This window comes from Oncorhynchus clarkii, chromosome 27, assembly GCF_045791955.1.
Source record: "Oncorhynchus clarkii lewisi isolate Uvic-CL-2024 chromosome 27, UVic_Ocla_1.0, whole genome shotgun sequence".
Lineage (NCBI taxonomy): Eukaryota > Metazoa > Chordata > Actinopteri > Salmoniformes > Salmonidae > Oncorhynchus > Oncorhynchus clarkii.
In genome coordinates, this window is record NC_092173.1 from 21,136,890 (window position 1) to 21,160,885 (window position 23,996).

Sequence of the window (23,996 nt, forward strand, 5' to 3'; positions counted from 1 at the left end):
GGCAGGATATGAAACGAGCAGTTCATGCTTGAAAACCCACAAATGTCGCTGAGTTAAAGCAGTTCTGCCTGCAGAAGTGGGCCAAAATTCCTCCACAGCGTTGTGAGAGACTGATCAACAAATAAAGGAAGCATTTGGTTGCAGTCATTGCAGCTAAAGGTGGCACAACCAGTTATTGAGTATAAGGGGCAATTACTTTTTCACACAGGAGAATTGGGTGCTGCATAACTTTGTTCATTAAATAAATGAAGCAAGTATTCCATTTTTTGTTATTTGTAAACTCAGGTTCCCTTGATCTAATATTAGGTTTTGGTTGAAAAACTTGCAATATCAAAAATAAAGATAATCAGTATACTTTTTCACGGCACTGTATATAAATATACAGTGTACCGCTGTGGATGAGTCTGACATAGATTGCAGAATGTCATTATTGTCAGTAATACACAGGATTAATGTGACATGGTTCACCTTGTTGGAGGTTGTCTTTATGGTGTCATTTCCACTCAGCTGTATTGGCGTGAAACAGTATTTATATGAGATCTTGTTTGTGAAGTGAAATTGTGTTTGTGTTATGAACGTATGCACTACTGCCCTCCTCTCAGGCTTTCTAATAAACAAGATGATAATCTCAAGATGTGCTGAGCTGAGCTCTCCTGGTAGAGAGAGAAAGATTAGATTCTCTAAAATGCCACTATTTTCTCTCAGATAACTGCCTTAATACTTGATGGATTTTCATGATTGGATTTTCTCTTCTTGCCTGTCTATCCTCGAGGTAACCTGTTGTGAACAATACACACTAATATGCATGGTGTGTGTGTGTGTGTGTGTGTGTGTGTGTGTGTGTGTGTGTGTGTGTGTGTGTGTGTGTGTGTGTGTGTGTGTGTGTGTGTGTGTGTGTGTGTGTGTGTGTGTGTGTGTGTGTGTGTGTTTTTGTTTGTTTGTTTGTTTGTTTGTTTGTTTGTTTTTAGGTACGACCCGTACAGTAAGATATTCTCCAGGGAGTACTATGACCATGAAGCCATGCGGTCCATCCGGCTCCAGGCCATCGACAAAGCTCGCTCTGCCCAGAGATGGGGCCTGATCCTGGGCACGCTGGGCCGGCAGGGCAACCCTAAGGTCATGGAGGTATGAGCCTGCATCTCAGAGATTTCACACTTATCCTGATTCTACCCCTCCCTCACACTCTGAGACCTTCACATATACAATGATGTGTAATACGTTTTGTGGGGCACAACTTCTCTGTTACTCAGACAAGCAGCTAAATGCACCTGTGAAGACTATAGAATGTAAAGCCGAACCACACCCCTCCATACACGCACCGCTACCTCCATCAGTTGGCATTTGGCTGGTGTGTGTATGTGTGTGCCTGGGGGTCTTCATCGATCGGTCCTACATGGGGGGGTTGTTGGATCCCTAGTCTGCTCTCAAGCCTGCCCCCCGTCTCAGCACTCTTCCCTTTGTTCTCTCCTCTGTTTGATCTGTCCGCTTTTTGTTTTCCTCTCATGCGTTGTGTTTGACTTTGTTTGGGATTCTTCCTCCACGTCCTCGCCTCATTCTTTTCTCTAATTGGTATGCTGGGAGGAAGAGACCGAGAGAGACTGAGAGTAGCATAGTGTTTTCTGTCATCTCTCCTCTCCTCTTGCTGTCAGATGATATTTTAAAACCAAACCCAGGTTTCTCTTGTCATTTCCCCCCCACTTTTCAAACCTGTATGAAAACTTTGAATTTTATCCACATACAGTAAGTAGTCAGACAGAGAGATGAAGGGATTCCAATAGAATGTATTTCTACTTTCTTACAGTAGTGTCACTAGTTCTACCCCTCATTGGGCCAGTGTTTACATTAAGTGGTTGAGTTGTGTGATATGTCTTTGTCTGGACAGGACTGTATAATCTCAGAAAACAACCCAGGCTGTCATAGTAAAGAGTGAGAAATAACCCACTAGAGAACAGAGAATCTCAGTGTGGCTGCCTGCAGAGGTTTATCTCTCTTTGCTAACCGTTAGGGAATCTTTTGGAAGTTGACGTTCTGAACACGGTCTTAACACTTGGTCCAGTGGGCCCTCTTCAAAGACATTCACCAACACAGAAGGAAGCCCGGTCCCTGAACTGGCTCAACACTTTTATCTAGTGATGTTATTGGGTGGCGATGTGTTTTATCTAGTGATGTTATTGGGTGGTGATGTGTTTTATCTAGTGATGTTATTGGGTGGTGATGTGTTTTATCTAGTGATGTTATTGGGTGGTGATGTGTTTTATCTAGTGATGTTATTGGGTGGTCATGTGTTTTATCTAGTGATGTTATTGGGTGGTGATGTGTTTTATCTAGTGATGTTATTGGGTGGTGATGTGTTTTATCTAGTGATGTTATTGGGTGGTGATGTGTTTTATCTAGTGATGTTATTGGGTGGTCATGTGTTTAATATGTTGATGTTATTGGGTGGTGATGTGTTTTATCTAGTGATGTTATTGGGTGGTGATGTGTTTTATCTAGTGATGTTATTGGGTGGTGATGTGTTTTATCTAGTGATGTTATTGGGTGGTCATGTGTTTAATATGTTGATGTTATTGGGTGGTGATGTGTTTTATCTAGTGATGTTATTGGGTGGTCATGTGTTTTATCTAGTGATGTTATTGGGTGGTGGGGTGTTTAATATGTTGATGTTATTGGGTGGTGATGTGTTTTATCTAGTGATGTTATTGGGTGGTCATGTGTTTAATATGTTGATGTTATTGGGTGGTCATGTGTTTTATCTAGTGATGTTATTGGGTGGTGGGGTGTTTAATATGTTGATGTTATTGGGTGGTGATGTGTTTAATATGTTGATGTTATTGGGTGGTGATGTGTTTAATATGTTGATGTTATTGGGTGGTGATGTGTTTAATATGTTGATGTTATTGGGTGGTGATGTGTTTAATATGTTGATGTTATTGGGTGGTCATGTGTTTTATCTAGTGATGTTATTGGGTGGTGATGTGTTTTATCTAGTGATGTTATTGGGTGGTGATGTGTTTTATCTAGTGATGTTATTGGGTGGTCATGTGTTTTATCTAGTGATGTTATTGGGTGGTGGGGTGTTTAATATGTTGATGTTATTGGGTGGTGATGTGTTTAATATGTTGATGTTATTGGGTGGTGATGTGTTTAATATGTTGATGTTATTGGGTGGTGATGTGTTTAATATGTTGATGTTATTGGGTGGTGATGTGTTTAATATGTTGATGTTATTGGGTGGTCATGTGTTTTATCTAGTGATGTTATTGGGTGGCGATGTGTTTTATCTAGTGATGTTATTGGGTGGTGGGGTGTTTAATATGTTGATGTTATTGGGTGGTGATGTGTTTAATATGTTGATGTTATTGGGTGGTGATGTGTTTAATATGTTGATGTTATTGGGTGGTGATGTGTTTAATATGTTGATGTTATTGGGTGGTCATGTGTTTTATCTAGTGATGTTATTGGGTGGCGATGTGTTTTATCTAGTGATGTTATTGGGTGGTGATGTGTTTTATCTAGTGATGTTATTGGGTGGTGATGTGTTTTATCTAGTGATGTTATTGGGTGGTGATGTGTTTTATCTAGTGATGTTATTGGGTGGTGATGTGTTTTATCTAGTGATGTTATTGGGTGGTGATGTGTTTTATCTAGTGATGTTATTGGGTGGTGATGTGTTTTATCTAGTGATGTTATTGGGTGGTCATGTGTTTTATCTAGTGATGTTATTGGGTGGTCATGTGTTTTATCTAGTGATGTTATTGGGTGGTGATGTGTTTTATCTAGTGATGTTATTGGGTGGTGATGTGTTTAATATGTTGATGTTATTGGGTGGTCATGTGTTTAATATGTTGATGTTATTGGGTGGTGATGTGTTTAATATGTTGATGTTATTGGGTGGTGATGTGTTTTATCTAGTGATGTTATTGGGTGGTCATGTGTTTTATCTAGTGATGTTATTGGGTGGTGATGTGTTTTATCTAGTGATGTTATTGGGTGGTGATGTGTTTAATATGTTGATGTTATTGGGTGGTGATGTGTTTTATCTAGTGATGTTATTGGGTCTTGATGTGTTTTATCTAGTGATGTTATTGGGTGGTCATGTGTTTAATATGTTGATGTTATTGGGTGGTGATGTGTTTTATCTAGTGATGTTATTGGGTGGTGATGTGTTTTATCTAGTGATGTTATTGGGTGGTCATGTGTTTAATATGTTGATGTTATTGGGTGGTGATGTGTTTTATCTAGTGATGTTATTGGGTGGTGATGTGTTTTATCTAGTGATGTTATTGGGTGGTGATGTGTTTAATATGTTGATGTTATTGGGTGGTCATGTGTTTTATCTAGTGATGTTATTGGGTGGTCATGTGTTTTATCTAGTGATGTTATTGGGTGGTGATGTGTTTTATCTAGTGATGTTATTGGGTGGTCATGTGCTTTATCTAGTGATGTTATTGGGTGGTCATGTGTTTTATCTAGTGATGTTATTGGGTGGTGATGTGTTTTATCTAGTGATGTTATTGGGTGGTGGGGTGTTTAATATGTTGATGTTATTGGGTGGTGATGTGTTTAATGTTGATGTTATTGGGTGGTGATGTGTTTTATCTAGTGATGTTATTGTGTTGTTTTCTCCAGTATCGCTGGGCTCCATCATTGAGAGCTAGCTGTGTTAATTAGCCATATTATTATTATTATTATTATTAGCTGGTTAACTAACTAAGAAACACTAGACTGGGGAGCTCTGAAGGACTTTTGAAGGACCCTCTAGTGGAACAGCAGAACGAGTGGCAGTGTGTGTGTGTGTGTAGCTGTATAGGCAGGCAACACAGACAGGTCTCTTGTGAGTCTAAGGCCTGCACAAACACACACGTGTTCTTCGTGTGGGCTCGAAGCTAGTGTGACCATACTCTCCCTCTCTCCGTCGTCCTACTCTCATCACTCCCTCACTCTTTATATTTCTCTCTCTCTCTGTTTCTCTCTGTCTTTCCATCATAGCACCTGGAATCCAAGCTTGAGTCTCTTGGCAAGTCCTTCACTCGAGTGCTGCTGTCTGAGATTTTCCCCAGCAAGCTGGACCTGATGGCAGAAGTGGATGCGTGAGTCTACAGCACACACACACACACACACACACACACACACACACACACACACACACACACACACACACGCGCGCGGTGAAAGGCGGTGAGAATGTTTTGAGACTTGTCCTCTTGTCTTTGGTACATATCCCTGATATACACAGAGAGACGCCATCTGAAATGCTCTGTCATCCGACACTGTTATCCAGCGAGGCACAGTCATTATATCTTGAAAAGAAAACTCCAAAAGTTTGTAAAGTGAAACCGCTCGTGCTTCAAGCTCAAGTCGCTTTGATTTCTATGACTGTCTGTCTGGCTGGCAGAAAGAAGAGGGCAAGGAGGAGGCAGTGAGACACTGATGTGCAGAAGGGCTCTCTGAGACACACAAATGCACACATTCTCCACAGTCCACACTCTCAGCAGATTGGCCTCTCACTGTGGAGTAATGAGTAGTGCGATGTGTGAGGGAGGAGTGTGTGAAGGAGGGACAGAAGGAGAGATGGAAGGAGGGAGAGAGATCGGGGGACACAGAGGTAGTTGAGGAGGTTGTGTTGAAACAGGGGAGAGCGTGATAAAAGGAGGTGTTTGCTGCTCTTGTTTTCTTTGGTGCTGTGATCTCACCACTCTAAGGCAGTTACGCAAAACAGGGAATTCATAAGCCTGGCACGACTCAAACTGGACAAAATATTCACAGGCGATTCACAGGCACCTATTTAGACAGCTCAGAGGCCGTAAATTAAGAGCTCAGAGTGGGATGCAAAATAACTGCTTTTCAAATGTTATGCGGAGAGCTGCCAGACAAGGGTCGCTCAGTCAGTAGATAGTGACAGGGCTGACTGGCGTCATGGGTCTGACAGACACAAAGTTAATGATATCACAGGGTTGTACGCAGTCATCATCCCTTTTGTTTCAGCCCTATGACGCCAAAGGGTAGACTGGGGTCACAGGGAGGACGTTACAGGAATGACATTAAAAGTTTTATGTTACAGGGAAGACGTGACAGGAATGGCGTGATGGCTGACATTACAGGGCTATCTCAGTGATACACGGCTCTCAGCAGGACCCCAGATAATGAGAATGGTCCTGAGGTGGCTCTGCAGAGGTGTTAGAGTAGAGGCCTGATCACAAATATATATTTCAGACAGAAGATGTGGTATATTATTTACCACTTTCTTGCAAGTATACCCCTTTTATACAACCTACCCCTTTTATACATCCTACCCCTTTTATACAACCTACCCCTTTTATACATCCTACCCCTTTTATACAACCTACCCCTTTTATACAACCTACCCCTTTTATACAACATACCCCTTTTATACATCCTACCCCTTTTATACAACCTACCCCTTTTATACAACCTACCCCTTTTATACAACCTACCCCTTTTATACAACCTACCCCTTTTATACAACCTACCCCTTTTATACAACCTACCCCTTTTATACAACCTACCCCTTTTATACAACCTACCCCTTTTATACAACCTACCCCTTTTATACAACCTACCCCTTTTATACAACCTACCCCTTTTATACAACATACCCCTTTTATACAACCTACCCCTTTTATACAACCTACCCCCTTTATACAACATACCCCTTTTATACAACCTACCCCTTTTATACAACCTACCCCTTTTATACATCCTACCCCTTTTATACAACCTACCCCTTTTATACATCCTACCCCTTTTATACAACCTACCCCTTTTATACAACCTACCCCTTTTATACATCCTACCCCTTTTATACATCCTACCCCTTTTATACATCCTACCCCTTTTATACAACCTACCCCTTTTATACATCCTACCCCTTTTATACAACCTACCCCTTTTATACAACCTACCCCTTTTATACAACCTACCCCTTTTATACAACTGGCAAATTGGGATGGGCATCTTGCTAAACCATGGGGGCTGTTTGCATTGCAAATTAAGGAGGTGTTAAACAATGGAAGTGTAAATTAATTTACTTGCAGAGAATCGTTTACACAGACCCGATACCTGTATTTTGGTAATAGGGTCTGTGAAAATGCAGGAATCATGACTAGGTATTCCCCCCTGCCCCTTTCAGATGTACCAAAAAGCAGGTTAAAAGAAGCATGATACATTAGTGGGATCTTTATCTGTGTATGAAAGGGCTAAGAGAGACTAAGGGGTTGTTAATTATGTGAATGAGATTTACTTTTTTAGGTAGGCAATCCGGAATGGTCAGGAAGATGAGTGAGATTGGCCCACAGCAGGAGATGACTAGCCTAGACAGAACCACTGGTCTAACTCAGTGTTGGTTGTGATTTTCTGAACTTTCCTCTATTTAGCCTAGCAGTATTTGGAATTAGTTTTGGCGGAGAGTATCTACCTCCATTGATTCCTGGGTTTGACAAAAACACAAACACCCTACGGTAGACAAATAGAAATCACAAAAAGTCTTAAAGCCAGACACTTCAAGATGCATCCTTTGAAAGAAAGTTTTGTTTGTGTTCTGAACCCACATTGGGGACAGTGTTTACCTGTGGGCACAGAATGAAAGGCAGTGCAGTCTGGCTGTGGAGAGGAGTGCAGAAAGAGAAGGGAGGGAGAGAGGGAAGGTGTACTAGCCCACACAGTGCAGCGGAGAGGACCCACCCCCCAGCCTTTCTCTCCCATTAGTGACACACCACACACACTCCGACATACAGAGAAACCATTAGCAAACACTTTAAAGTGTGTAATTAGATTCCAGCCTGATTTGAACCATTGTGCAGATATCTGACAGACCCACACACACTTATCTCAACTGGTTCGCAAATACTCTGCAATGTGTTATGCCATTTTACCGCAAATCATTTGCATTTCCTCTTCACCCACATTCCAATCAACTTTCCTGTTTTAATCTTTTTTATTTTATTAAAGTGACCATTTTCCTGAGATATGGAGAGAAGAGGTTACTTGTTATTGCCTGTCTTGGTCCAGGCTGCTGGGATAACTGAAGGGCAGCAGCCTTGCAGGTGGAGGGAGGTCTGCCTAAGGTTGCATCCCAAATGGCACCCTATACCCTATATTGTGCACTTCTTTTGACCAGAGACGTTTGCTGTAGAGGGAATAGGGTGTCATTTGGGATGTATCCTAGCTGTTACTGGGGGGCTAATGTACCAGAGAAGCTAATGTAGCAGGACAGGGACAGGGCCTTAGTTCACACTGGGAACACTGGGGAACCCTTTAGGTTCTGTGGTCACCCCAACCCTCCTGCCTCCCAAATGCTACCCTATTCCCTATTTAGTGCGCTACTTTTCACCAGGGTCTCTAGGGCTCTGGTCAAAGGTAGTGCTTCTATACAGGGAAAAGGTGCCATTTAGGATGCAAGCTGAGTGTGGTACCCTTCCCTCTCATTCAATTAAGTCTGCTTATCAGGCTGTCCTCCCTCTACCCCAGCTCACTGCAGGGTCCCCCATTCACAGAGTCATCAGGATTCTATTCACTTACTGATGGTCTTCTTCACAGGGCATGACTAGAACTTCCTGTTTCCCTACACCCAGAGGGCTGCTAGGAAATGGACAGGGGAAATGGGGACACATTCAGAGGCAGTTGCTGTAGTAGACTGTGACTGGAGTTATCTTTACCTCTTCCTGTAGCAACCCCTCTCTCTCTGTCTTTTCTCTTCCATCTCCCTCTCCCTCACTCTCTCTCTTTCTCTATCTCTCAGTCTATGCCCTGTGGTGAGGGTTCTGCGGTGAGTTAGGAAGATCTTAGCTCAGATATTGGCTGTAAATTTAATTGTGTGGCGTGCTGGGTTCCTAGCCAGTGTGGCACAACACATGCTCCCAGGCCAATCTGTTAAGAAACTGCTTCTAAAGAGGGAAGTAGAGATGGTCAAATCCTCCTCCCCTCCTCTTCTGTCCTTCACTTCTCTCTCCTCCACTCCCATCCACTCATTGCTTTCCTTAAAGACATGCTCCGGTACTTTGGCTACGAAGAAAGTATGTTTTAAACCTCCCGCTTTGGGCTGGATGTGTCAATGTGTAGTTCATACATGCATAATCTATGATCAGAATTACTGTCTTACATTAATTATCCATGAAATTCCTAATTTGATAGTGACTGTTTTCTTTAAGTTGTGAGCCACCAATGGCTCAGTGGACAGGCAGAGGGGGAGGGTGGGCCCAATGGCTCAGTGGACAGGCAGAGGGGGAGGGTGGGCCCAATGGCTCAGTGGATAGGCAGAGGGGGGAGGGTGGGCCCAATGGCTCAGTGGATAGGCAGAGGGGGGAGGGTGGGCCCAATGGCTCAGTGGACAGGCAGAGGGGGGAGGGTGGGCCCAATGGCTCAGTGGACAGGCAGAGGGGGGAGGGGGGGACAATGGCTCAGTGGACAGGCAGAGGGGGGAGGGGGGGACAATGGCTCAGTGGACAGGCAGAGGGGGGAGGGGGGGACAATGGCATGGTGCACAATTCTCGGGGACCACTTTTGGCTTGTGAGCACTACTTTCAAAACTATTGGCTGGGGAAACGTCTCACTTATCTGCCTTCCAAATTAGACTGGTGAATACGCATTCATTACGTTTTTACACTTCTGCAGCAGTTGACGTTTAACTTGTGAAAGTATCCCTGAAGATGTTGTACGATGCAGTGTTTTAGAGCTAGCATCTTTCTCCCTCCCCACCTTTCTGTACACCTGTGCACAGATTCTGAATCCATATATTTGTATTGAAATCTAGCAAGATGTGTGCACTCTCATTCCTCACCGTGTCCATGTGAATACAGCTGAATCCATAAATGTGTCTGGTGTATTCCTGGTGGCTGTCTGTGTTTGGAGATAGACGGTACAGGGAGGGGCTGTCACCGTGGAGATGGAGCTGTGGATAGCATTGATTTGTGAAAGCTAACCTCTTTAACCCCGCTCTGCCTCTCCTCCCTCCATTCTCCCCCCAGCTGTTTACATCCTTCACTCACACAATCACTAAGATAAACACGTCTCACTGCCAATCCCTCTCTCTCGCTCACCTTTCTTTTCCATCACCCCTCCCTCTCTCCATCTTTCTTTGTCTCTCTCCCTCTAGCAAACTCCCAGCCCCCCTCCCCTCTGTCTGTCTTGCTATGTAGGCTAGCTCCGTGGAGACTGGGCTAGTGCAGCTTTTTTATTCAAGCTCACCTAACTCCCTCTTCCCTCCATTTCTCCTCCTATCACACCTACCCACCTCTCCCTGTTTCCCTGTTTGTGTTCCCCCTCTCCCCTCCTCTCCCTGTCTCCTCAGCATCCTTCCTTTCTCTCCCTGGTATGATGAATGAATGCAGAGTGCGTTTTGTGTTCAGAGTGAATCAGGACAGATCCTCTAACATATGCAGGAGATCAGGTGGAGGCAGAGCTGCCTGCAGCCCAATGCAGCAGCACAGATTCACATCATGGACCTACCCACCCTGCTATCTGAGATGTGCACTGCCTCTTTAATGCAATCTCTCTCTCTCTCTCTCTCTCTCTCTCTCTCTCTCTCTCTCTCTCTCTCTGTTCTCTCTCTCTGTTCTCTCTCTCTGTTCTCTCTCTCTCCTTGCAGGTGGGTCCAGATCGCTTGCCCGCGTCTCTCCATTGATTGGGGCACAGCCTTCTCCAAACCCCTGCTGTCTCCCTATGAGGTAAACAGGTGTCTTACAACAGCTCGCCACGATCCACACTGTCTGCTGCTGTCATTCACTATCAAAAGAGGACAAGAGCGTGCACGCATACACACACACATACACACACTTCAAATGACTTTTCTCCCTCGGAGAAGGCGGCGTTGTGTAGGAACTCGCACCCTGTGATAAATGTGGGAAAATAACCTCATGTTCTGATGTCTGGTGTTAACATTGCAGGGGCTCATCAGTGCTGCTTGTCTCAGAGCAGGCAGGTAGGGTTGATGGGGCTGAGGACAGGGCTTGGGAAAGAGGCTGGTAGGCTGGCTGGATGGGGATAGGGAGAGAGGCAGGCTGGCTGGGGCTGGGGATAGGGAGAGAGGCAGGCAGGCTGGCTGGGGATAGGGAGAGAGGTTGGCTGGATGGGGCTAGGGAGAGAGGCAGACAGGCTGGCTGGGGCTAGGGAGAGAGGCAGGCAGGCTGGCTGGGGATAGAGGCAGGCAGGCAGGCTAGCTGGGGCTAGGGAGAGAGGCAGGCAGGCTGGCTGGGGCTGGGGCTAGGTAGAGAGGCAGGCAGGCAGGCTAGCTGGGGCTAGGGAGAGAGGCAGGCAGGCGGGCTGGGGCTAGGGAGAGAGGCAGGCAGGCTGGCTGGGGCTGGGGTTAGGGAGAGAGGCAGGCAGGCTGGCTGGGGCTAGGGAGAGAGGCAGGCAGGCTGGCTGGGGCTGGGGCTAGGGAGAGAGGCAGGCTGACTATGGGGCTGGGGAGAGAGGCAGGCTGGCTGGATATGGCTGGGGAGAGAGGCAGGCTGGCTGGATATGGCTGGGGAGAGAGGCAGGCTGGCTGGATATGGCTGGGGAGAGAGGCAGGCTGACTAGATGGGGCTGGGGAGAGAGGCAGGCTGACTAGATGGGGCTGGGGAGGGAGGCAGGCTGACTAGATGGGGCTGGGGAGAGAGGCAGGCTGACTAGATGGGGCTGGGGAGAGAGGCAGGCTGACTAGATGGGGCTGGGGAGAGAGGCAGGCTGGCTGGATGGGGCTGGGGAGAGAGGCAGGCTGACTAGATGGGGCTGGGGAGAGAGGCAGGCTGGCTGGATATGGCTGGGGAGAGAGGCAGGCATGGAGACAGCTATGCAGTAGGAGCCCCTATGTTCTCTCTCTTTTCTCTATCTCGCGTGCTCTCTCTTGCGTGCTCTCTCTCTCGCACTCTCTCTCTCTCGCATTCTCTCTCGCATTCTCTCTCTCGTGTGCTCTCTCTTGCGTGCTCTCTCTCGCGCTCTCTCTCTCGCGTGCTCTCTCTCGCGTGCTCTCTCGCGTGCTCTCTCTCGCACTCTCTCTCGCGTGCTCTCTCTCGCGTGCTCTCTCTCGCACTCTCTCTCTCTCGCACTCTCTCTCTCGCACTCTCTCTCTCGTGCTCTCTCGCATGTTCTCTCTCTCACACTCTCTCTCGTACTCTCTCTCTTGTGTGCTCTCTCTCTCTCTTGTGTACTCTCTCGCATGTTCTCTCTCTCACACTCTCTCTCTTACTCTCTCTCTCGTGTGCTCTCTCTCTCGCACTCTCTCTCTCGCACTCTCTCTCAATTCAAGGGGCTTTATTGGCTTGGGAAACATATCTTTACATTTCCAAAGCAAGTGAAATGGATAAACAAAAGTGAAATAAACAATAAAAAGTGAACAGTAAATATTACACTCACAAGTTCCAAAAGAATAAAGACATTTCAAAAGTCATATTATGTCTATATACAGTGTTGTAATGATGTGCAAATATTTGAAGTACAAAGGGGAAAATAAATATGGGTTGGCTTTACAATGGTGTTTGTTCTGGTTGCCCTTTTCTTGTGGCAACAGGTCACACATCTTGCTGCTGTGATTGTACACTGTGGTATTTCACCCAGTAGATATGGGAGTTTATCAAAATTGGTTTTGTTTTCAAATTCTTTATGGGTCTGTGTAATCTGAGGGACATATGGGTCTCTAATATGGTCATACATTTGGCAGGAGGTTAGGAAGTGCAGCTCAGTTTCCACCTCATTTTGTGGGCAGTGTGCACATAGCCTGTCTTCTCTTGAGAGCCGTGCTTCTACACCTGCATTGCTTGCTGTATGGGGTTTTAGGCTGGGTTTCTGTACAGCACTTTGAGATATCAGCTGATGTAAGAAGGGCTATATAAATACATTTGATGCTCACTGAGTCTGTACATAGTCAAAGCTTTCCTTAATTTTGGATCAGTCACGGTGGTCAGGTATTCTGCCACTGTGTACTCTCTGTTTGGGGTCAGTCACGGTGGTCAGGTATTCTGCCACTGTGAACTCTCTGTTTGGGGTCAGTCACGGTGGTCAGGTATTCTGCCACTGAACTCTCTGTTTGGGGTCAGTCACGGTGGTCAGGTATTCTGCCACTGTGAACTCTCTGTTTGGGGCCAAATAGCATTCTAGTTTGCTCTGTTTTTTTGTTGATTCTTTCCAATGTGCCAAGTCATTTAAAAAAAAAATTCTCATGGTTTGGTTGGGTCTAATTGTGTTGCTGTGCTGGCTGTTTGTTATTTGTTATATATCCACAAAGATTGGAGAAGGGGTTTATCCACACATCTCCGTTTTGGATAGATAACTCTTCGTGTTGTTGTTTGTTTAGTGTGTCCCCATTTTCCCAGAAGTGGTTAGATTCTATGGATTCTTCAATTGCATTGAGCTGGTTTCTGACGTGCTGTTCCTTCTTTTTCCGTGGTGTATTTCTGTATTGTTTTAGTGATTCACCAGAGTGAAGGCGTAGACTCAGCTTTTCCGGGTCTCTATGTTTTTGGTTGGATAGGTTTCTCAATTTCTTTCTTACATTTTTGCATTCTTCATCAAACCGTTTGTCATTGTTATTATTCTTCTTAGGTTGTCTGCTTGACATTTTTAGATTTGACAGGAAAGCTGAAAGGTCAAATATACTGTTTAGGCTTTCTACTGCCAAGTTTACACCTTCACTATTACAGTGAAATGTTTTGTCCAGGAAGTTGTCTCAAAGGGATTGAATTTGTTGTTGCCTAAATGTTTTTCGGTAGGTTTCTACACTACTTCCATCAATAGCATTTCTTAATATTGTGCAGTTCCTTTGGTTTGGATGCTTTCACACTTTGCATCTGTTATTGACTGGAAGCGTAATACGCTGGAAACAGATGACTAGCGGAATGACAACAACATTGATGCTTGTTAAAGAAGAGATGGAGAGAGAGACACCAAACATTGGTACATTTAGAAACTACTCTTCTCTACACTAATCATATACTTTGCACACGAACCACCATCCTCTTTGAGTAAGTAATCAGGAATGTATTAACGTGAAATGCCTGTGTTTGCTGGATCTCTCGGTGAACAGGGCAGCCTTGTAAGGCTCTGATTGTCCGAAATGGTTACGGCAAGTATTCTGCTGTTGTCCTTGTCTGTTGTTGTCCGGTATCTGGGGGCTTGTTGTGTAGTCCTGAACAGAACTACAGAGTTGATTCTCCTTCCATTCATCTTGTAGATGCTTCTTTGAAGGTGGGCTAGCCAGCCGTGTCGATGGTTCCCGGTGGGTGGATGAGAGTAGCGTAATACGATGGTTTGAGCAGAGTAGTAGGTTTGTCCTACTTAAATTCACTTTGGAAGATACTTTACTTAGGACGGCTAATCAGCCGTACCAGTGATTGTAAGTCGGGTGAGTTTATCGTCTCTAACTCGTGTTGAGATTCAAAGTTCAAATCACTTTAAATGTTCACCTGCAGCTTCACGCTTTTCTGGTCTGTGTTTTTTCTTAACTCATCATTTCTACAGTGTGTAGAAAAGGGGCGGTTCCGACAGGCTGACACGCTCTCTGACCTCACTCTAGCAGTGGCTACTTACTGTGTACAGTTATAAGAAAAACATGATCTCTTATAGCTTCTCCAATCACATCCGTCTCTTAACAAAACACTTTCAGCATTTTTCATATTACATGCACAACGCAGAGTATGGAAACTTTGTGTATGTTCTGGGTATACTTTTCAAGTTACAGTACTTCCTTTTTAACATTTTTAAGGACGTCACAAAATAACGGACAAAATGATATTAGTCTTCTATAGATCGCCTCGGACCATTCCCCACATTCTATGTTAGAAATATTATTCCAGTAGTTGCTTTTGAACGTGTTAGAGTTTCAGGGGGAAAAAGGTCTGTTGAGACCAAGCACATTCCTTTGGTGAATTTGGAGAGGGAGACCTGAATATTCTCCCCTTGATTTACAACAGGCCGTGAGTTGTTAATCCCCACTAGTTCTTCCTCTGCGGGTGAGAGGGGGTCTGATTGAAGTTATTCATTGCAAACCTGATCTGACCTATTTAGATTCTCATGGACAGTCATGACACTCTTTAGGTAGACTGTGATTTTGCTGTGATCTGATAGGGGTGTTAGTGGGCTGACTGTGAACACTCTGAGGGACTCTGGGTTGAGGTCAGTGATAAAGTAATCTACAGTACTACTGCCAAGGGATGAGCTCTCTCTCTCTCTCTCTCTCACTGACTGACTATAGTGTACACTAACACCACAGCACAGCAGACCAGCTCCCCCCGATGGTGGCCTCATCACACTGCATCACCGCTGCAGCTTGTTTTTTTAACTAGAAAGAGATGGATCTGATAAGCAAATGATTGTTTGTGTGCTCCTGCTGAGGTAGTACATCCCTTAAGACAGGCATTGGTTGCACAGTGATAACAAGCACAGGGGTGTGAATATGATGTGGTCTGCGTTTTAGAGACATGAAGATGTGTTAATGTAAGCACTATCAGTCATTATTGTTTCGAATAATGAGTCATATGAAATGAGAAATGAGTCATATGCTTAAAATGTACAGTTTATATAGATATTTGGTTAGTTTCTAAACAGGAAATGTGCACCTGGTATGATAATTAGCAGGATGATCATCATGGTCATATTTTAAGCTGTGGTCCAATGTCAGTACATTCCATATCTGTGATCATGCCTGTTTACATGTCCAATCCTACGCTGCTACTATGATATTGACTAATGCTGTAGATGGTTTGTGACTGTGATTCACCCACTAATAAGATCCCTCCCTGATGTCAATTTGTGTTCAGAAGGTTTCTAGTAAAATGTGCCTTGGCTTCCCTGACAGACCTTTTTCAAATAGTATCAATACATATAAGTGATTTGCGCCGTCTGCAGTGGTGTGTATGTTTGATAAGTTAATTCACCTCTTGTCATCCCTGCTAATCGACTGTATCTGTGTCTGTGTGCTCCGCTTTCCTCTGTGGCATTCGGAGATGAGGAAGAGAGAGATGGGAGGAGAGGGAGCAGTGGTTATTTTCAGAGCGTCTCATGTTATATTTATAGTCAATAAGACACACTTGCCTCCTGTCAGCAGAGGGATTAGCAGGAGCAGCTAGTTTACACAGAGAGGAGGGAGGGAGGGAGGGAGGGAGGGAGGGAGGGCGGGAGAACAATTTGTGATTGATAAAATCAATTACATTATTGGCCAGGGCTGTGATGATGATGCCTGTATTGCTGTGATGATGCCTGTATTTTTTCCATGGCAAAAATGAAAACACGAAGCAGACCAAACACTTTGGTCCTTGCTGTATGTAGAATATTGTGTGCTATAGCTTGGTAAGAATAAACACATGTGACTCTGGATGACAACATAATGATGTTTGTTTCCAGCATTTGGGCTGTTTTCCTAAAGAAGTTAAATCTGCTTTGTGTTTTGTTTCCTTGCCACGATATTAACAAGTATCGCGATACTGGTATTATCCTGGCTCTAGTATGGACATGGCTTAACATGATAGCAAAGGGGAATTATTTACATTTTAGGCAGAACATGTACAATACAAGAGTTGTTTATGGAATTTATCAAATTTAAAACTCCCCGACCTGTGTCTTTTGAATAGTGATAATTGGAAATCCTCTGTATTATAAATGCATTCTCTTTATATCGCTATATCTTAATGTTCAATAACTCTGAACATAGCCAGTATGAATCATTGGCTATAAATCAGTCTCGCACATGGTAAAGCACTGTATGTTAGTTCCTCTCCAACATTACTTGAAAATAAGTATTTGGTCACCTACAAACAAGCAAGATTTCTGGCTCTCACAGACCTGTAACTTCTTCTTTAAGAGGCTCCTCTGTCCTCCACTCGTTACCTGTATAAAAGACACCTGTCCACAACCTCAAACAGTCACACACCAAACTCCACTATGGCCAAGACCAAAGAGCTGTCAAAGGACACCAGAAACAAAATTGTAGGCCTGCACCAGGCTGGGAAGACTGAATCTGCAATAGGTAAGCAGCTTGGTTTGAAGAAATCAACTGTGGGAGCAATTATTAGGAAATGGAAGACATACAAGACCACTGATAATCTCCCTCGATCTGGGGCTCCACGCAAGATCTCACCCCGTGGGGTCAAAATGATCACAAGAACGGTGAGCAAAAATCCCAGAACCACACGGGGGGACCTAGTGAATGATTTGCAGAGAGCTGGGACCAAAGTAACAAAGCCTACCATCAGTAACACACTACGCCGCCAGGGACTCAAATCCTGTAGTGCCAGACGTGTCCCCCTGCTTAAGCCAGTACATGTCCAGGCCCATCTGAAGTTTGCTAGAGAGCATTTGGATGATCCAGAAGAAGATTGGGAGGATGTCATATGGTCAGATGAAACCAAAATATAACTTTTTGGTAAAAACTCAACTCGTCGTGTTTGGAGGACAAAGAATGCTGAGTTGCATCCAAAGAACACCATACCTACTGTGAAGCATGGGAGTGGAAACATCAGGCTTTGGGGCTGTTTTTCTGCAAAGGGACCAGGACGACTGATCCGTGTAAAGGAAAGAATGAATGAGGCCATGTATCGTGAGATTTTGAGTGAAAACCTCCTTCCATCAGCAAGGGCATTGAAGATTAAATGTGGCTGGGTCTTTCAGCATGACAATGATCCCAAACACACCGCCCGGGCAACGAAGGAGTGGCTTCGTAAGAAGCATTTCAAGGTCCTGGAGGGGCCTAGCCAGTCTCCAGATCTCAACCCCATAGAAAATCTTTGGCGGGAGTTGAAAGTCCGTGTTTCCCAGCAACAGCCCCAAAACATCATCTGTATATATTGCACTATAAAGGCTATTCCCTATATAGTGCACTATAAAGGATATTCCCTATATAGTGCACTATAAAGATTATTCCTTATATAGTGCACTATAAAGGGAATAGGGTGCCATTTGGAAAGTAGACACAGTTAGGTAGGTAGAAATAAAGTGACATCCACGCTTGTCATCCAAACTCAATATTTTGACACCTGTTTCACATGTGTGTGAAGTCAGACGTTGTGCCATCGTTTTCTGCATACTGCTGTGCTCCATACAATACTTCTCTCCTTCACTGTTTCTACTCAACCAACACTAACACTTCTGCCTTTTCCATCAGACAACTCCCTACCTCAATGACATACCAATGTCAGGGAAAGCCATACCAATTCCAGTCGTTTGTGGAACTGAATAGAAATTCAAATCATGAATTGAAATAAAACCTTGATTACAACTATAGGCAGCTCAGGAATGACATAGTTTAATGGAAAAGGACTGACATGGAACTGGCCCCCGGCCCTGATTATGAGCTATGTACAGTATGATGGGCTGTAGTAAAACAACAGGACAAATAAACGGAGTGCTGGGAGCACTCTGTCTTGGTTGTGTTGTCTGTGTGTGCAGGTAATCTATGTTTCACCTCTCGGTCTCCTGTCCTCTCTGCTCTCCCTCCCCTCCTCTACCAGGCAGCTGTGGCTCTTCAGCAGGTGGGCTGGCAGGAGGTGTACCCCATGGACTTCTACTCCAATCAGAGCCTGGGGCCATGGGCGCCCAACCACCCTGACAACCAACCAGCTCGGCCCGCCCGCAAACAGATACAGGTGAGTAGGGCAGATGTTGAATGACATGGATGGGGAAGGGGGCAGGAGATGAAACCACGTGTGTGCCCAAAGTGCTTGAAGCCTCTCGTGTGTGTGTGTGTGTGTGTGTGTGAGAGTCAGTCACATGGCTTGTATGGAAGAGCTGACAGAGAGCAAGCACATCACCATGGTGACACCCAGCGGTACACTGACAACAGGGCACATTTCATGATTTTTATTTTTTTTATTTGATTTGTGTTGATTCATTGTTACATAATCTGACACTATGTTGTAAATTCTGTACAATGACTTTTAAATGTGAACAGTGAAATGTATGCATTCCCTTTGGATTCATATTTCCTTGCTATGAATTTTTTTTTTATTGTCATCTGACCACACATGTTAAACGTATCAGGGGTAAGTAATATCAGGGGTAGGTACTGTCACAGCCCCAAATCTTAACTCTTTCCCACTGTTTCCCTACAGAAGACTGGCTCACAGCCAGCCCCTCTCTCCGCTCCCTCACAGCAGTCTAAACAGTGTGGACAGAACCAATGCGCTCCTTGTGGCTGTCAGGGAGAATGACACATACACTACCACCAGTGCTGGCTGCCAACCAGCTCTTATCATGGCGATCGGTTGGAGCCAGGCCAGCCTAGAGGGGAGTGAGTCTATCTACCACCCACAGGAGGGCTTTCACTCTGAACCCTGCTCAACACCTCACCTCCCCCAGGAGACAGAGAACCAGAGACACTTCACCTCAGATACTATTCTGTTGTTGTCCTGACGGAATGGACTATACTGCATCTAAGGGTTGTTACCTTGTAAAGTGTGTATGTGTTGAGCACAGAGAAACTGAGGCACGGTATGTCTGTGTATGAAGAGGGTGAATATGTGCAGGAATGTGTGTGAGTGGGTGTGCATTCATGTATATTTTTCTGTGAAAGAGAGAGGGGGAAGAATGATATAAGTTGGTGTGTGGGGGTAATAAAGAGAGAGGAATACAGAAGGATGGCCCTGAGTTGATTGTGTTAGATGCCAGGGGATGTGGGTGGCTTTGATTAAATACAAGCCACTTATCCCTGGAACAGAAGGAAGCTGCCAACCACTTTACACTGCTAACCCACAGACTATATTAAAGAAGATAATGCATATGGTCAAAAGATGAGACATGCTGTTTCTCTCCATTTCAAGCTTGTTTTCTTTCTATTATATTATACAGTAACAGTCAAAGGATTGGACACACCTACTCATTCCAGGGTTTTTCTTCATTTAGTACTATTTTCTACATTGTAGAATAATAGTGAAGACATCAACTATGAAATAACACATATCATGTAGTAACCAAAAAAGTGTTAAAAAAATCTAAATATATTTTGTATTTGAGATTATTTAAAGTAGCCACCCTTTGCCTTGGTGACAGCTTTGCACACTATTGGCATTCTCTCAACCAGCGTCATGAGATAGTCACCAGGAATGCATTTCAATTGTGCTGTGTTAAAAGTTAATTTGTGGAATTTCTTTCTTTCCTTAACATGTTTCAGATGATCCGTTGTGTTGTGACAAGGTAGTGGTGGTATACAGAAGATAGCCCTATTTGGTAAAAGACCAAGTCCATATTATGGCAAGAACAGCTCAAATAAGCAACGAGAAACAGCAGTATCATTACTTTGAGGCATGAAGGTCAGTTTCTTCTAGTGCAGTCGCTATAAACATCAAGCACTATGATGAAACTGCAAGTGCTATGATGAAACTGGCTCTCATGTGGACTACCACTGGAAAGAAAGACCCAGAGTTACCTCTGTTGCAGAGAATAAGTTCATTCGAGTTACCAGCCTCAGAAATTGCAACCCAAATAAATGCTTCACAGATTTCAAGTAACAGACACATCTCAACATCAACTGTTCAGAGGAGACTGCGTGAATCAGGCCTTCATGGTTGAATTGCTGTTAAGAAACCGCTACTAAAGGACACCAATAAGAAGAGACTTGTTTGGGCCAAGAAACACGAGCAATGGACATTAGGCCGGTGGAAATCTGTCCTTTGGTCTGATGAGTCCAAATTTGAGATTTTTGGTTCCAACCGCTGTGTCTTCGTGAGACGCAGAGTAGGAGAACGGATGATCTCTGCATGTGTGGTTCTCACCATGAAGTATGGAGGAGGAGGTGTGATGGTGTGGGGGTGCTTCACTGGTGACACTGTGATTTATTTAGAATTCAAGGCACACTTAACCAGCATGGCTACCACAGCATTCAGCAGTGATACGCCATCCCATCTGGTTTACGCTTAGTGGGACTATCGTTTGTTTTTCAACAGGACAATGACCCAATGACCCAAAACACACCTCCAGGCTGTGTAAGGGCTATTTGACCAAAAAGGAGAGTGATGGTGCCGCATCAGATGACCTGACCTCCACAATCACCCTGCCTCAACCAAATTGAGATGGTTTGGGATGAGTTGGACTGCAGAGTGAAGGATAAGCAGCCAACAATTGCTCTGCATATGTGGGAACTCCTTCAAGGCTGTTTGAAAAGCATTCCTCATGAATCCTCATGAAATATATTTAGATTTGTTGAACACTTTTTTTGGTTACTACAGTATTCTGTATGTGTTATTTAATAGTTTTGATGTCTTCACTATTATTCTACAATGTAGAAAATAGTACAAATAAAGAAAAACCCTTGAATGAGTAGGTGTCTCCAGACTTTTGTCTGGTACTCTATGTACAATAAATACTTTGTAACAATGAAGAGATTACAAATTCAATCGGACATTCGTGTTAACTTCGCCACCCTCTTCATACGGTTCTTGTCACTCCAATGACTCATATTTAAATCTCTGACTAATAATCAACATTAAACTATGCTGAATTGACAGAATGTATGTATTGCATTTGCCAAGTTTATCAATTAAAAAATATATAATAACATGATTTAATTAAAAAAGGAAGAAATTATGGAACGTGCTGCTATATTTAACATGTCTACCATGCAGGAGCAATTTGAAGAGTATGTCAGACAGGGGGTCCTGGTTGGGGCTGTGTACTAGTCCGTCACAACTACCTCTCCACTCATTTATTAATGACCGGAGTCTGTCAACGGAACATTCTCAGACTGACTCACTAGAGATGATTGACAGCTGTGTGTGATGTGGCCTAAGCTAGGCTGGTTCCCTGAGTACATCTCTCTCTAGGTGATCTACCACAGTCTCTTTGATGTCACACGTACGGCACCCCTCTGATGTCACAAGGCCCTCCTCTGACAAGACCTGCTGTGCTGCAGCTTCTACTCAGATCAGTCACCGCCACATCTGACAAAACAAAGCCAAAGGTGCTAGATACTGCTGGTCCCACCAGATGCCCAGGTCCTTGATGTTCTATTCAAATCAAATGTTTTTGGTCACATGCCCATATTTAGCTTGTGTAGCGAAATGCTTGGGTAACTTGCTACGTCACTGTATGTATGTAATATCACATTACGCCATACTCGACACCTCAAAATTTCCCTGACAAGATTAGCTATTGAGTTATAAAGGTGTTTGTTTGCTGGTTGTTGTCTTGTTGGTTGGTTGGAATCGAACCACGAGAAGCAGTGTTCTCTATCATTGACATTGGGAGGTGGGGATTTGGCAGGAGATTGATTCAACAGCAAAATAATCCTCCCTAATGCTTGTAGGATTTGCGGAGAAAATAGCTAATTGAATTAAGCGGAGGAAACTTTTGTGGATTTCTTTTTTATTTAACCCTTATTTTACCAGGTAAGTTGACTGAGAACACATTCTCATTTACAGCAACAACCTGGGGAATAGTTACAGGGGAGAGGAGGGGGATGAAAGAGCCAATTGTAAGCTGGGGATGATTAGCTGACCATGATGGTATAAGGGCCAGATGGGGAATTTAGCCAGGACACCAGGGTTACCACCCCTACTCTTACCATAAGTGCCATGGGATCTTTGGTGGCCACAGAGAATCAGGACACCTGTTTAACATCCTATCAGCAAAGCTGAACTCAGAATACCCTTTCCAGTGTCTCTTAGCTGTTCACAATTTTATTTTGTGGAACCCTGCCCACGTAGAATCCCTACCTACCTCTTTGAAAACATGAACACTATCGCACTGTACCTTACCACAACCCTGGGATGTGTTTATTAAGCACAGGCAGGGAATAATGTTTTCAAATGGAGGCAAAAGTGAGCATTCTAAATCAATATCTAGGTAGTACTTCCTCTGTTTCAAACTATTTGCTTGTGTTTCTTGGTTACTGAACTAACCCAAGTATTTTCACCACCTCAGCTCTCAGACTTGCCTTTCACAGAGACTCTGGAGCAATGCACATATATGGCCAAATGCAGAAAAACATGCTATGTGACAAATCAACACATTTGGTCTGAAGTGTATTGTATCAGACGTAGGGCACCGCTTGTTCATTGGAACAGAGCTGTAGTGGGATACAGTGGCCACTAGATGGAGCTCTCTGCATAGCCGGTGTGTTATAGCTCCATCTGAAAGAGCTGCTAAATCACCAGAGTTCATGGGGGATTGATTTATCAGAGTGTTTTGTATGGCAGTGTAGTGGGTGAGTGTGCTTGGGGGTGTCCTTCCAAGAACCCTGTGTGCTTTTTGTATTCAGTGTGTGTAATTGTTTCCAGATGTGGGGGGAATATGACTCTACTCTCCTCCATCTCCCTTGGCATCCCTCCCCCTCTCCGTCTCTCTCCAAATGTTTCTGCCATCATGTTTCTTCTGCCAGCAGCTCCCCGTTTCCTGTCCCGAGGGCAGGATTGGCCAGGGTGAGGTTATAGAGAGCTTATGGCTGCTTATAAGCTTCCTATGCACATGTGTCACGGGACTAAGTCATTCCCAATGTCAACAGGTGTCCTGGATCACGTTTGACTGCTATCAGTGTGCATTGTGTTGTACGGTCAGCTGGTGTTTATTGTAACCCAGTTCCTATGTTTGTCACACAAAACCATTATATGGTGATAAAGCCATCAGCAATATTGATATCCTCCAAAACAATAAAAAAATGTGACCTTTTAAGATGTTACTATACAGCTAATAATGTATCTTATATAGAACTTTAGTAAAAACCCAAAGACGTGTTGCACAAACTGATTGCTTACGTTAAGACTAGTATGGGTTTGTTTTTTTGTTTGTTTTTCTCTGTGTGTGTGTGTGTGTCATCTGTTGGGGAAGAGGCAACACTCTACGTGATGCATTTATCTACTAATTTATTTTCATGACAGCAGAGAAGCTGAGTCACAGTAGCCTCCCTCTCCTCTCCCTTCATCTCCAATGACCCCATCAGTCCCTATTGCCCTCCTGTGTACAGAACATTCACTCAGAGGTCAGAATATAGACTCAGAGGTCACACATCCTTTTACAGGGACTGCTTTTCATTTTTGCCATCCTTCCTCCACCTCTTTCATTTTGTCATCCTTCCTCCACCT

The 23,996-nt window shown here is 44.1% G+C and overlaps 1 protein-coding gene across 3 annotated transcripts in view; it reads left to right on the top strand.

The window, feature by feature from the left end:
* Positions 1–19,557, top strand: part of LOC139386404 (2-(3-amino-3-carboxypropyl)histidine synthase subunit 1-like) — a 196,164-nt gene extending 176,607 nt beyond the window's left edge. For 2 of the 3 annotated variants that reach the window (XM_071131978.1, XM_071131977.1), the window contains exons 8-12: positions 969–1,125; positions 4,990–5,090; positions 10,604–10,682; positions 18,435–18,569; positions 19,038–19,557. In XM_071131978.1, coding sequence (XP_070988079.1) covers positions 969–1,125; positions 4,990–5,090; positions 10,604–10,682; positions 18,435–18,569; positions 19,038–19,133 — 568 coding nt within the window. In that variant the 3' untranslated portion in view covers positions 19,134–19,557. Of the gene's footprint in view, positions 1–968; positions 1,126–4,989; positions 5,091–10,603; positions 10,683–18,434; positions 18,570–19,034 lie in introns of all 3 variants that reach the window. The other variant, XM_071131976.1, reaches the window with a different exon arrangement.
* Positions 19,558–23,996: the final 4,439 nt, after the last annotated feature.